The 13,899-nt window shown below is 42.4% G+C and overlaps 1 protein-coding gene across 1 annotated transcript in view; it reads left to right on the top strand.

Moving 5' to 3' along the window:
- Nucleotides 1–13,522, top strand: part of LOC136447113 (serine-rich adhesin for platelets-like) — a 29,036-nt gene extending 15,514 nt beyond the window's left edge. Inside the window, exons 14-33 of the mRNA XM_066445806.1 lie at nucleotides 56–313; nucleotides 600–804; nucleotides 1,311–1,502; nucleotides 1,838–2,154; nucleotides 2,550–2,654; nucleotides 3,177–3,317; nucleotides 3,665–3,799; nucleotides 4,285–4,407; nucleotides 5,245–5,364; nucleotides 5,463–5,606; nucleotides 6,075–6,206; nucleotides 6,655–6,777; nucleotides 7,178–7,300; nucleotides 7,798–7,929; nucleotides 8,268–8,399; nucleotides 8,984–9,991; nucleotides 10,404–10,566; nucleotides 10,985–11,530; nucleotides 12,092–12,338; nucleotides 12,791–13,522. Of these exons, the coding sequence (XP_066301903.1) occupies nucleotides 56–313; nucleotides 600–804; nucleotides 1,311–1,502; nucleotides 1,838–2,154; nucleotides 2,550–2,654; nucleotides 3,177–3,317; nucleotides 3,665–3,799; nucleotides 4,285–4,407; nucleotides 5,245–5,364; nucleotides 5,463–5,606; nucleotides 6,075–6,206; nucleotides 6,655–6,777; nucleotides 7,178–7,300; nucleotides 7,798–7,929; nucleotides 8,268–8,399; nucleotides 8,984–9,991; nucleotides 10,404–10,566; nucleotides 10,985–11,530; nucleotides 12,092–12,338; nucleotides 12,791–12,955 (4,511 nt within the window). The 3' untranslated portion in view covers nucleotides 12,956–13,522. The remainder of the gene's footprint in view (nucleotides 1–55; nucleotides 314–599; nucleotides 805–1,310; nucleotides 1,503–1,837; nucleotides 2,155–2,549; nucleotides 2,655–3,176; nucleotides 3,318–3,664; nucleotides 3,800–4,284; nucleotides 4,408–5,244; nucleotides 5,365–5,462; nucleotides 5,607–6,074; nucleotides 6,207–6,654; nucleotides 6,778–7,177; nucleotides 7,301–7,797; nucleotides 7,930–8,267; nucleotides 8,400–8,983; nucleotides 9,992–10,403; nucleotides 10,567–10,984; nucleotides 11,531–12,091; nucleotides 12,339–12,790) is intronic.
- Nucleotides 13,523–13,899: the final 377 nt, after the last annotated feature.

Below are 13,899 nucleotides of genomic sequence, written 5' to 3'. Positions count from 1 at the left end.
TTTTAACTAAAAAGTACAAGGATTTCATCTAAACATGACATTGGAATTCTTACAGACGCCAGCAAAACATCCATCTGTGGCGTGGTGATCAGCTACCCATCCGGCATTTCGGCCTCCATCAAGGCCCAGGCTGGTCTCCTGACCTTTGTCCTTGGTCTTGGAGCTGACATGCGCAGTAATCTTCAAGGCCTCCTAGGTAACCTCAACGGCGACCCGAATGACGATTTCATCCTGCCGAACGGATCATACGTTCACGCGGCAACACCTGATGAGCCAACGGAAAAGGAACTGTATTACAACTTTGGAAAAATGTGTAAGTATAACAAAAATATGTCGAAGTTCTGACAACCTGGCACAGGCAACCACTCCAGCCACAAGCCACATTAAAACAGTCCTGTCCATTTTAACATAGTCAATCCATTTCTTAACCCCACCCTTAGCAACCACCTGTCCTCAGCCGGCTCAGCGACCATTTTTCTTCAGTCCCTTGAGTGAATCCAGGGTTGACTGTATTTCTTTTTCATTTCTTCTATTTCTGTATGCCAAAATACAAAGATTAATGAATTACTTTAATCTTGAAATGTAATGTTGACTTAAAGGGTCCATTCGGAGTGTCTGCCTTTGCGACCACACCAACGTTAACAACGCCACACTTTTCCACAACTACCCGACGGATCCGTCTAACAACTCGCCGGAAAACTACGGAGATGACAACTTTGTGCCGAAGTTTTTCGACGACGACGATCTCTTTCCCAACGAAGAGACGAGGAAGATGGCAGTAGCCGCTTGTGGAGCAGACAACAGGTATGTCGTTGTTGTAATGTTGTGGTAAGATACCCTCGACTATAAAATGAAATTGAATTTGTGCTGTATGGCATATTGCTATATATACTTCCTCAGACTCATCTTGCTATTTGAACAATGGGACCGTGTAATTACACGAAAACGGAATAATTACTGAAAGGCTAGATATGTATTTCACTCACCCTTACGAAATCTTAAAGTCTACTGAAATACTTCAATCTCCGTCTTTTATAACTATTTAAGTAATACGTATTTTGCAAGCTTGGCTTGAATATCTATCTTAGTGCTGTGAGTGTGAGTATTCTAAAAGTGAAACCTAATCATCCATCTATATAACTATGATGTAGCTCATATGCTGTGTTTTTGATTATATTTTGTAGTTCCAAATGTAGGATAGATTAGCCTTAGTAGTATTGCTGTTCAATTCATGTAACTGTCAACATATTTTGTACCATGTGTGATTGTCGAGCGATAAAGTTCATGCATTCATTCTATTGTTTCACCAGGGAGTGTATCTACGACATTGCCCTGACGAGCCAGGTCGACATCGGCCTCACCACCACGCAGTCGGAGACGGAGTATAGAACATCTAACGAGATCTTACGGAACAACGCGCCGGAAGTCTTTGCACCAACGGAGATCCGCGCTGTCGTCAACAAAACATACACCACTAAAGTACGAGGCATGGATGCGTGTCCGTAAGTACTTAAATCATATCGTCAATGATGATGATGATGATGATGATGATGGTGGTGATGATGGTGATGGTGATGATGTTAATGGTGATGGTGATGATGATGACGACGAGGATGATAAGGAGAAGGATGTTGTTGTTGTTGTTGATGATAATGATAATGATGAGGATGTTGATCATGATAATGATGACGATGATGATGATCATAACCCACAAAGAGCAAGAACTCATGATTCATAAAGCAAATTTGAAAAAAAAGGGCGTAGAATATGATAGAGGACTGCCATTACTGTAATGATACTCGAGGGCCTTACTTAGATGCTTGGTTCATCTTTACAGATATGTTAACATTGCCGTGACGGGGGCTGGGAAGTTGACTAAAACCGGAAACTACAGCGCTGACTTCAGCTGGACGCCTACAAGCGAGCAGTTTGTCGCCATTGAGTTCACCGTAAGCGACGACATGGGGGCCTCGACCATCACTGTCCCCGATGTCACCGTCTGCGCATGTCAAAATGGCGGCATCTGCGATTTCGACGGCGTCACCGACAGAGTCGAGGGGTTCGCGCTTGCTGTTTGTATCTGCCCGACTGGTTTCATCGGGACGACGTGCCAGACAGACGTGGACGCCTGCGAGGGGAACCCTTGCTTTCAAGGTATATATTGCAGTTGGAAAGATATATTGTTATAATTTCAGAGCCGTCGATTTTCAGGAATTGGCTTGTTCATGGTCTGTTCTTGTCTAGGCCATGCTTGATACATCTCCTGAGATGTTTTTGATTATGTCACAGGAACCTTCAAATTTTGAAATATTACCAACAATGCTGCACATGCGCAGTTAGAACTATGAACAACCCTATAGCAGTACTACGATCTGCTATGGAATTCCTTACTAGCATTTACTGTGATAATAATGTCATTATTTTCTCGGACTCGACTATACACAGCTCTGTCACTTTGATACATTGATTAATGGTAGGCTCTAGATAGAAATCTAGTAAAGTTACTTTCCAGGTGTTTTATTTTCAACTACCCACTAATCACATTACAGGAGTGGAGTGCACCGACCAACCTGCACCCCTTGCCCCGGGACAGCCCGGCTACATCTGTGGAGCCTGCCCTTTCGACATGGTTGGGAACGGAGAAACATGTGCAGGTAGGACACAGCCTGAGTGCCAGCCATTTTAGCTTCCGTACGCTACCCAAGCTCCACTCCTCGCCAATTTTTGGCCGGCAGCGGAGCTTGGGTAGCGCAGCGGAGCTTGGGTAGCGTACGGAAGCTAAAAGGGATGGCACTCAGGCTGGGTAGGACAATCAGTCAGTCAATCAATCAATCAGTAACAGATTTCGAAAATGGTTCCTATGTCATATGGATTGAGCACTCGGTTTAAGGCGAAGGTTTGGATATTTATAAAAGGATGACAGGATGTTGCTGTCAATACGAATTTTGGACGCTATTGACGGGATGTTCCTGTCATTTTTTCACTATCATATTCCTGTCAATAAGATTCCTGTCAATAAGAATTTAGTTTTTGGCACTATCTACAGGATCTTGATGTTATTTTCAGATGTAGAAAATATAAGGGGAACTTGTTTGTTTTGTAATTGATGCAAGTAGCTTTATACATTACTGGTAGATACATTGAGGTGTTGAATCATTGTTGATTACTTTTGACAGATTTGAACGAGTGTCTCCTTGATCCGTCGGACCGTCGTGTTCACCAGTGTGTGAACGCCGACTGTGAGAACACTCCTGGCAGTTACTCCTGCGTGTGCCACGACGGCTTCGCCAAGGAAGGGGACTCACACACTTGCACCGGTAAGAAGTGTACAATTATGCTAAATGAATGTAAGCTGAATATGTAGCAGAACGATTTCCTAACGCACTTTGTGTTGACCAACGATACAATGCAAATATTTGGATTTTATTTTTGCATGACAGAAGAAATCAGATTTCACATGAATTTGAATGTCTTGGTCTAAAGTTACATCATAAACGTTCCTTTGGTAATTGGTATTTTTGCATGACAGAAGAAATCAGATTTCACATGAATTTGAATGTCTTGGTCTAAAGTTACATCATAAACGTTCCTTTGGTAATTTCAACAAACATCGTTTGAATCGCAATGTCCCAGTTAAGGTAATGTACATGTCTTTTTTTTGTAGACATCGATGAGTGTCGCAGTCTGAACACCAACGACTGCGACCCGCTCCACGGGATCTGTAACAACACCGTGGGATCCTATACCTGCTCCTGCCAGGCCGGTTGCTACAGCAACGACAACGGAAGAACCTGTCTAGGTAAGATATTAGTTCACGTTGTGACTCTTTTCCTGACGGAGGCAACTTGGAAACGTAAGCAAATCATTCACATTAAAGCTCATATGTGTTGCTATATTCCATGATAAAGTTTGATACTTTCGTTCAACACCACTCGACGTAAGAGCGACGGAAAATTCAAGGTGTGCTTATTGCTTGTGATGAGCGAAAGTATCAAATTCTATCATGAAATCCCTCACATACTTATCAACTACATCAATGAATGAATGAAGACCTTTATTGTACATTCGTGCTCCGATGGGCCAGATACAGGTCGTCTAACATAAACCTAACTAACATGTAAATGACATATACAGTGAAATATATACAGTACATAGTTTATGTGACATGACCATGTCCATTTCACCTGATTATAAACACACCACAACAAACAAACAAACAGACCAACTCACTACAAGATTTGAGAATGCATCGACTTTCAATCTATTTGTATTGAATACTTTCAGATGTAAACGAGTGCATGACCGAGAATGGCGGTTGTGAGCGGCTGTGCACCAACACCAAGGGAAGCTACAACTGTGAATGCGGGGTCGCCTATGTGCTGGCAGAAGACGGACACTCGTGCGAAGGTATGTCCAATCGACGTTATGTCACAATTACGCTCTTCTGAATAATCTACCATTGGTCGGTGCTTTTGTTCTCTCTGTTTTCGTGAAGTGTAGAGGGATTCTTAGCGTCCAAATTCTGGCACAACATTGCAGAATGATGTAGTTTCGTGTTTTATTTGCTTCCCATAGCTCTTGCACCGCGAGTGAATAATAGTTGTTGTACCTTCGCCAAGAAGGCTATGTTTTGTAGCTTTTGCATGTGTGTATGTGTGTTTGCATGTTTTAACTCTAGAGGGCCTGGATGGATTGTATTGATATTTGATATGTGAGAAGGACATTATTAGACCTTGAAACGATTAGATTTTGGGGCCCCAAGCGTCTTGTTAAGGTACTGCAGTGCAGCTTTCGGTTTTGATATCTCGAGTTCTGGACATGCTATGGTCATGAGTTTTGGGTGGTAGATAGCTCTTGTTGTTGCTGCTTTTCAGCGTAACTTAAACTATGTCTGTAACAGCCTACCGCCAGATACACGTACGGCTCCGAATATGACTTCCTTTAAGAGACTCTTGAAGTAGCGGAAATGAACAAAACGACGGGACACGGACGATGAAGCTCTCGCCCTACTATATGTTGTATGTTGTAGCAGTTATATATTGTTGTACCATAGATATGTAATGATACATGTTGATAGAGTTATTAGGACTCAAATGACTGTGTATCTCTGCTATATTGCATCTGATCCTTACCTCTTCCCTTATGACCTCAATGAAAAGCGGCCTGCGTGCCGATTTGAGCTTATAATGAATAAACAAAGTTCAAACAAACAAATGCTAATCTATGATCTCAATGATGTTCCAGAGCTGGATGAGTGTGCTGCGGAGCATGTCTGCGAGCAGATCTGCGTGGACAAAGTGGGGTACTACGACTGTGAATGTGACGAACTCTTCACCTTGAACCTGGATGGACGCACGTGTGATCGTAAGTTCTTTCATCTTAGTTGCACATTTAACGTTTTCAAGCCTTGGTTATATATTCCGGGTGCCATCTTGGTTTATCATCATGATGTTTTTCTGTAGCCATCATCAACTGCTCCACCAACAACCCCTGCACTCCACCTCCCATCGGCCATTGCGCGATGAACTTGACGGACTCGGGTGACCTTGAGGAGCAGTGTGTCTGTGCCGCCGGGTACCAGATCCTGCCAAACAACACGTGCGCAGGTATGTGGTGATTTAATCAGTGCTTGTCGAGTGGACAACCATACTTTCAATGGGAGCCTCCTTCAAGTTAGAAGAACGCGCAACTAGTCTCTGTAAATATATACTCAAACATCAAGAAAACGTGTTGCTCTATGTGCCAGTGGGCACTACAGGGGTCTGAACGAATGAAAGATGTTTCAAGAGTTGTTCATAGGTGTGCAGTATGTAAAGAAAAGTAATGTATATCAATGAAGAAGAAGAGAAGAAGAAGACGCCGTCGGATGACTACATTACAAAATCAATGATAACTGTTCCTGGATCTTTTGAAGTCAGATGGGAATTACCGACTACATACCTCCAGGTCGTCGGGGGGACAAGGTAGAAATGATGGCAATTACGAAGGCTAATACCAAATGAACCTCAGAAAAGCTTCAGGGACTTGTTTGGTTGGAAAACAACGCTTTGAGCATAACCTGTGTTATTCTGCAGACATCAACGAGTGCGACAACGGGCACAAGTGCGACGAGCACGGAGACTGCGTCAACACCGAGGGCAGCTACGAGTGCTCCTGTCATCCGGGGTACAAGCTCGACAAGGATCATGGGAAACGACATTGTCGAAGTAAGTTTTGTTTTTTTGCAGCAGCGTCATCCTGGTTCCATTTAACGTAAATACATTTGGTCATTTTCTGCTAACTTTATAAAATATAGATGGTGTACTGCTTTTCTGTTTTTAATATCCACTCAATCGTGATTCAAACGATTCTGATTGAAAGAAACTAAATTGTCATTGCTAATAGCATTTCTCTCGTCGTTTGTGTAATCATAAAGACGATTATGAAAGAAAACTGAGATTACGTTATACGATTTCAAAGGCAAAGAATACTGGACAATCTGAAGTCAACCGTACACACTTACATGATTTTGATACGATTTCAAAGATAACTATGTCCACATTACTACTAACTTTAAGGTATGCACTATCTACATTTAGCTATCTTTATGCTAATCCATATTACTTGCAACAATAATCTTATACAGCTATACTGTATTACTGTTTTACTCTTCAGATATCGACGAGTGTGCCATTGACAATGGCAACTGTACCCACATGTGTGTGGACACCCCAGGATCCTTCTACTGCACATGTCCGCTGGGAATGGTCCTGGACAAGGACATGTGCACTTGTGTTGGTAAATATTTCAAACAATTCAGCGATAGTTGTTGATTTTTAATACCTTTGTCGTGCGTACATGGAATGTCTCTTATTATAGATGCAAGTCAATCGTTTTATTTATCGCAGTGTAATTCTTCTAAAAACGGACAAGATTCGGTCTTCTTGAAAGAACGAATTTACTTTGTGAAATTGTGACTATGATCATTAGTTTGCGACCTTGCTCCTGAATTCATCTATAGCAACAGAAAACCATTCACAAATGAACTTTATGCTCATATTGCTTTTAGCTTACAAATACCAACATTGCTACTGTAACACACTCAAAAAAACATAAACATAAGTACACAACCGTACGCTGTATATCGGATGTATTAGTTGTGTGCTGACCGTCTAATACTATATGCCGACTTTTTCAGACATCGACGAATGTGCCGAAAACCTTGCGAAATGTTCTGTGAACGCCCGCTGTAACAACACGAGCCCAGGGTACGACTGCATCTGTGATGTAGGCTACACGGGAGATGGCATCAAGTGTGGAGGTAAGGCATAGTGACATTCATTTGAATACGTTTATATATACAGCTCTGTGTCTCAACTGTAGGTAGTGGGTTTTTCCTGAAACGACTGACCGTTTGCCAAAATCTATCCTGGTGCTTGAGTAAGTGATATTTTGCGCATCTTATTGCCTGGATGTCTAATATTCATCGACGCATGTATCAATGCCATAACGAACATGTAGTGTCACCATCATTTAACATCGGCGTGGCGTGGCGTAACGGTTAGAGCGTTGAACTCGGAATCAATAGGTCCCGAGTTCGATACTCACCATGCCCCGACGTTGTGCCCTTGGGAAAGGCACTTTACACTACCTTCCCGGACGGTGGATTGACGCCCACCGAGCCTATTCGGCTAACCCGTCAAACTGTGTGCCAAAAAACACACTGCGGATTTGGTTGCCGATGTGCCAACCACATTTGCCACTGAGAACCGTTGATATTTTTTTCCATCATTTAACATCCGTTTGTATTTCCTCCAGATATCAACGAATGTCTCTACCAGGACACTCATGACGTGCGGTGCAAGGTCGGCTGCCAGAACACGCTTGGTTCATTTGTTTGCATCTGTTCCATTGGCTGGCAGCGGGACAACGACAGCATTTCCTGTACAGGTATGGAAAACATATTTTTCAAATCATTATTTTCGTGACGATTTTATGTATTGCTTAATATGTGTAAACAGCTAGCCACTGGAATCATAATCTATGTACATGACAATGATTTACACTTGGGGCCGAATTGTTAGCAGTGACACCTAGCTGCAGTGCAAAATGAATCGGTCTGAAGAAGATGGCAGACGGTCACCAAAACGTTGGTGTTGAATTTCTTTTTAACTTGGTTGTGTGCAAAGAACATTTTTATGCAGTGACTTACCAACCTGATGACACTGTTCGCGGATGCAAATGTAGTTTGTATATTCATATATTGTCCACCTTTCACACCGATGCAGATATGGACGAGTGTCTGCTAGGTACGGACGGGTGCGATCATAACTGTCACAACACACCTGGCTCCTACACCTGTTCCTGTCGGGAGGGCTACCTGCTACGTCCGAACGGCCGATCCTGTCGACCAAACCTTTGTAAGTGCATAACGAACAGCTGTGAGCAATATAAAGTCATATATCTCAATTGTAGGGGTGTCCCTGAAAGTAGTGGTCTGCGCTTCTGTTACTAGCCACATCTGGTTCAAATTACTTGGACCAGAAGGCCAGGTTTCAAGCCCCGGGTAGGACATCTCTGGACAAGAGTCACATTGAGTCATACCAAAGACTTTGTAAAAATGGTACATACTTCTGAAACAGTATAGAAGTTAAACACACTCCACTGCCAGTGGATTAGCCCCCTGCTGCAGTGATTGCACCACAGTGTGGCCCAGGGCTATGAAACGGAGATGGGTACATACCGCCCTATACACCTTATGGTGTGGGAGGATTTTAACTTTTAAATAATATCTCAATTGTAGAGGTTCCAAACGTTGAGAGCGACATTGGCAATATCATTCATGAAACGGTTTACTATATTAATGACTAAATCATTATCCGTATCTCTTGTGCTATTTCAACAAACTTGACACTAAGCGTTAGCAGTCAATAGAAATCATGATATCAAAATACCACCAATTGACTTAATCTTTTACACTACAACCTATCTGTCTTTTTTCCAGCTTCAGTAAGGACGACAGCACAGCCCGTGACATTACCACCATTACCACCAAGACCTAGCGAAAATCCTAGTACAACAACAACGCAGACAACCAAGACAAGTCAACGACAGACCGTATCATTACCACCAAGAACTGTCAGTAGCGAAAAGCCTAGTACAACAACAACGCAGACAACCCAGACAAGTCGACGAGAGACCGTAACATTGCCACCACGAACTGTCAGTAGCGAAAAGCCTAGTACAACAACAACGCAGACGGCCAAGACAAGTCGACGAGAGACCGTAACATTGCCACCACGAACTGTCAGTAGCGAAAAGCCTAGTACAACAACAACGCAGACGGCCAAGACAAGTCGACGAGAGACCGTAACATTGCCACCACGAACTGTCAGTAGCGAAAAGCCTAGTACAACAACAACGCAGACAACCCAGACAAGTCGACGAGAGACCGTAACATTGCCACCACGAACTGTCAGTAGCGAAAAGCCTAGTACAACAACAACGCAGACAACCCAGACAAGTCGACGAGAGACCGTAACATTGCCACCACGAACTGTCAGTAGCGAAAAGCCTAGTACAACAACAACGCAGACAACCCAGACAAGTCGACGAGAGACCGTAACATTGCCACCACGAACTGTCAGTAGCGAAAAGCCTAGTACAACAACAACGCAGACAACCCAGACAAGTCGACGAGAGACCGTAACATTGCCACCACGAACTGTCAGTAGCGAAAAGCCTAGTACAACAACAACGCAGACAACCCAGACAAGTCCACGAGAGACCGTAACATTGCCACCACGAACTGTCAGTAGCGAAAAGCCTAGTATAAGAACAACAGCACAAACATCATCAATGAGAACTGAAGCGTCTTCTCTGCCTCCTTCCACAACCTTGATGGCAGCCTGCCGGGGAGGCTGTGGACCGGGAGGACGGTGTGTGATCGTGAACGGTACTTCTACATGTGTCTGTGACGCAGGCTTCCAACTGACCAACGGAACATGTGTCGGTAAGTGGGATTGCTTCCTTGTAGATGGATGGATAGATTGGTTGATTTGCTGATTCGCTGATAGAATGATTGATTGATTGATTGATTGATTGATGGGTGGATCCATTTATTGGTAGATCGATATGTTGACAGAATTGTTGATTCTTCTACGAAATGCGGTAGTTCCAATGTCAAGGCGTGCGTATTACGTAGATGTGTCTGACAGGTAAATGACATACTAAATGATGGTATGTCAATACTTGCTGTCTCGTAGTACTGCTTCTGCTACTAGTATCGTTTTACGTAGTTATCTACAGATAAGAACGAATCTTCATTCCCCTATTGTTGTTCATAATCATTGTCTATTAGTTTGTATGACATTTTCCCCTATTACACAACGATTACTAAACGTTATTCTTTGCAATTAATGTAGGGGCGGTCATTCCAGTCAAGACGAAGGTACTGCTGCCGGCAGTCGCCCTCTCCATCGGCATCCCTCTGCTGTGCCTGGTTTGCGCCTGCCTCGCCGCTTACAGACGCAGGAAGAAGCAAGTCAAATATTACACAGTCGACGGCGGCAGCACCAACAGCGGAGGGTACGTAAAATTTCAAATATTTAATGATATACAATAGAATAGACGCATTTTATGACATTTTTCGATATATCATGTAAACAACGTTGTAGCAAAAAAGTTGCATCACGTAACTTTTTGCATTCCTACCGTCGAAATATACTAGAAACATTCATCTATATCCACATCTATAGGGTATTAAGCAAGACCCCTCGTAGGGCATAAAGCTCAGGAAGTGAGGTTTTACCCTAGCATGACCGGTGGTGGTGCTTATAACGAAAATGGTGCATTTGTGTTAATTCAATATAGGTATTACGACAAGTGTGGTAAGCGGTGGTTAGTTTACGTTTAAGTATCTTTTATAGAATAGATTATTTCCATGTGGCTGCAACGATGGCAACATTTAACAAATGATGTAATCTCTCCTATCCGGTTACAACAGACGTTGGATCTGGCTACCCAAACGTGAAGGCTCCTCTAGCAGCGGATACTTCACTTGGACCCAGAACACACCAAAAAGCGGCTCCATCGACAGCATCTTCAACAGTAACGGGTTTCCCTGGACGTACAGCACACCCAACCAGAGCTCTAAAAACAGCGATATGAATAGCAACAGCTTTCCATGGACGTATAGCACACCAAACCAGAGCGCTAACAACAGTGACATGAACAGTAACGACTTCCCCTGGACCTACAGCAAACCGAAACCGAAAGATTTTCCTTGGGCGTTCTGGAAAACAAACACCGACTCCGAAAACAGCGACAGAAAAAACAACGACTTTCCATGGACGTACAGCAAACCAAACCAAAGCTCTAACAGCAGCAGCGACGGGAAAAGCAACGATTTTCCATGGACGTACAGCAAACCTAACAACAGCTCTGACAACAGCGACAGGAACAGCAATGACTCTCCACGGACGTTCAGCAAACCAAACTGCAACTCAACCAGCAGCGACTCACAAGAACTTGAACTGCCGGGTTTGAACAGGTCTGTATATTGAAAGATTACTATCATAATGCTTCCATTCACTTTGAATGCTCTTCTATTAGTCAGCAATAATTGGCGTTTGAAAAAAGTTTAAGAAAGACTGATTGATTGCAGCTGCAGAGTGTTGAGAACACTGCAAAACATGGTCTAATGCAACTACCACAAAGGGTCTTTTAAAATATCTATTACCTTTGCCAAAGTTGCCAGAAGGTTATGTTTTATGCAACGTCTGTGCCTGTGTGTCGGTCTATCAACCCAATACCTCGGGAAGGCCTTGGTATGTGGGCACGCCTTGCTGAAAATGCCTTGCGTATGCCAAGGTCACATTTCCAAATCGGGGCCCGACCATGAACGAAAATCTAACAAATCCATATCAAGAATATACACAAATGATGTTCATGATTAATTTTTGCAACTTTTGTTTTGTCGTCTTATATATCATACTTTTCGTTCCCGCCAGCAGCCCGGCCGGGCCCCGGGTTGTCAATTTTGACCTTGGCATTAGCTTTCAATTTACCCATTCCATACAGTTTAATGTAGCAATCTATCCTTCCCTTGCAGGTATTTGCCGTATCCGAACTCGTACCGGAGTTTACGCAGCCTGAGCAGCGGCAGCATGTCCCGACGGTCCCTGTCTAGCCGGCTGACTGGAACCCTGAGTAACATGTCCAGCATGGCTAGTCTGGGAAGCTCCTACCGACGAAACAACTCCCCCGGCTCTCCCGCGTGCGAACCCATCGCATGTCCGAAGGAGGAAGACCCGGAGGCATTGAAAGAACATGATACCATCTTTGGATCGGACACAAAGGTAAGCACATGATCTATCATACTTTTTGATATGAAAACTCCACTATCTACATTTCAGATTCAGTGGGGGTTTTTTTCGATCGGACACAAATGTGAAAACATTGTTTTTTAGAGTGCTTCACAGTTCACACGCTTCTTCAAGATGTAGAAACTCCACTATATATGTTTCTTCCCCTTTTCGTTAGCAACACCATCTTCTTCGTCACAGTGTTGCCATTAAAATGAGGTTAAATCTACATTTCAAATTCAGTGGGGTTTTTTTCGATCGGACACAAAGATGATGAATACATGATCTATCACACTTTTTGATTACGATAAGGTTATATCTATTGAAAGTAAATCCTCTAGAGCTTTGGATATGGTAGATATATAAAAAAATTATGTTAAATCTGATAATACAGCGTTTTACGGTAACGTTGGTTGAAACTAATGTTCGTTTTTTTTTTCTCATAGTTTTGTATCCAGCGCCCACGATTCATCGATCCCAGCGCGTTTAAAGAGAAGAATGACGACCCGCCTCAGAGCGAAGAACTGAAAGACGACAAGGATGATGATGATGATGATGATCATGAGGAAGAGGAGGAGGAAACAAAACAAGCTTGCTTCAATCTACTTTAGAAATAATTCCGAGCTAATTGGATTGCAAGCATTGCGTAGTTAATATACCCAAAAAAACTTCTCCTAGGTAGATTTTATTATACTTGATATCAGATGTCAAAAAACGATTTGCAAAGAAAGAACATGCCAGTTTTTCTCACAACGATAACTGATTCAAAAAACTTCTCCAATATCAATTTTGATATCTTAGATATCAGGCGACAAAGTATAAACTGCGAAGAAAATCTATTTGTAACGGTAGCATATAGAATTATCATGAAAGTGACTGTGTAGAAAGAAAATTACGTAACGATTGCCATTAAAAATGGACTTTATTTCACGTCGTTACATTGTAAATCGAACGTTATTTAAAGTTATAGTGACTAGACATAGCATGTAATGTATCTCCAATTTCAAGTCGAATGAAAAACAATGTACGTACAAAATGATTAATGTAGATAAAACTAGACACAAGCAAATGTTTATTATAAACAAAATGACCTTTAAGAAATGTATAGACCTGAAAGTTTATGTTTGTCCATTCTGTGTAATTAAGAGGTATTAGAAATAAAGATATTATCACCATTATTTGAAGTACTATGACTCAAATTGATTGCGTCTGGTTCAAGTTTCTCTATGCTGAAACTGAAGTAATGTAACAGTTCCTTCAGACGCGGGATTCTTTACTACAGGATTGAAGTACACAATATAGTACATAATTAGTATTCTAAGAACAGTGTTAAACACCACGTTATAGTTAATGTACGCGTCCATACAAAATATACACTTTTCTGTACATCTACAATAGGCCCAGCCTATTTTCACCGATTATCACTATAATATTTGCTCGCCACGTTGATTAGGAACACCAACGAGGCGAACTCAGCTTACATTTCAGTGACTCGTCATCGATATCTAGATATCTTCTGACCCTCTCAAGAAATATAGAGTTCTATACACAAAAG

This window comes from Branchiostoma lanceolatum, chromosome 13 (assembly GCF_035083965.1).
Source record: "Branchiostoma lanceolatum isolate klBraLanc5 chromosome 13, klBraLanc5.hap2, whole genome shotgun sequence".
In the NCBI taxonomy this organism is placed as follows: domain Eukaryota; kingdom Metazoa; phylum Chordata; class Leptocardii; order Amphioxiformes; family Branchiostomatidae; genus Branchiostoma; species Branchiostoma lanceolatum.
The sequence above is the reverse complement of the archived record's forward strand: the minus strand, read 5'-3'. Positions and strand labels throughout refer to the sequence as shown.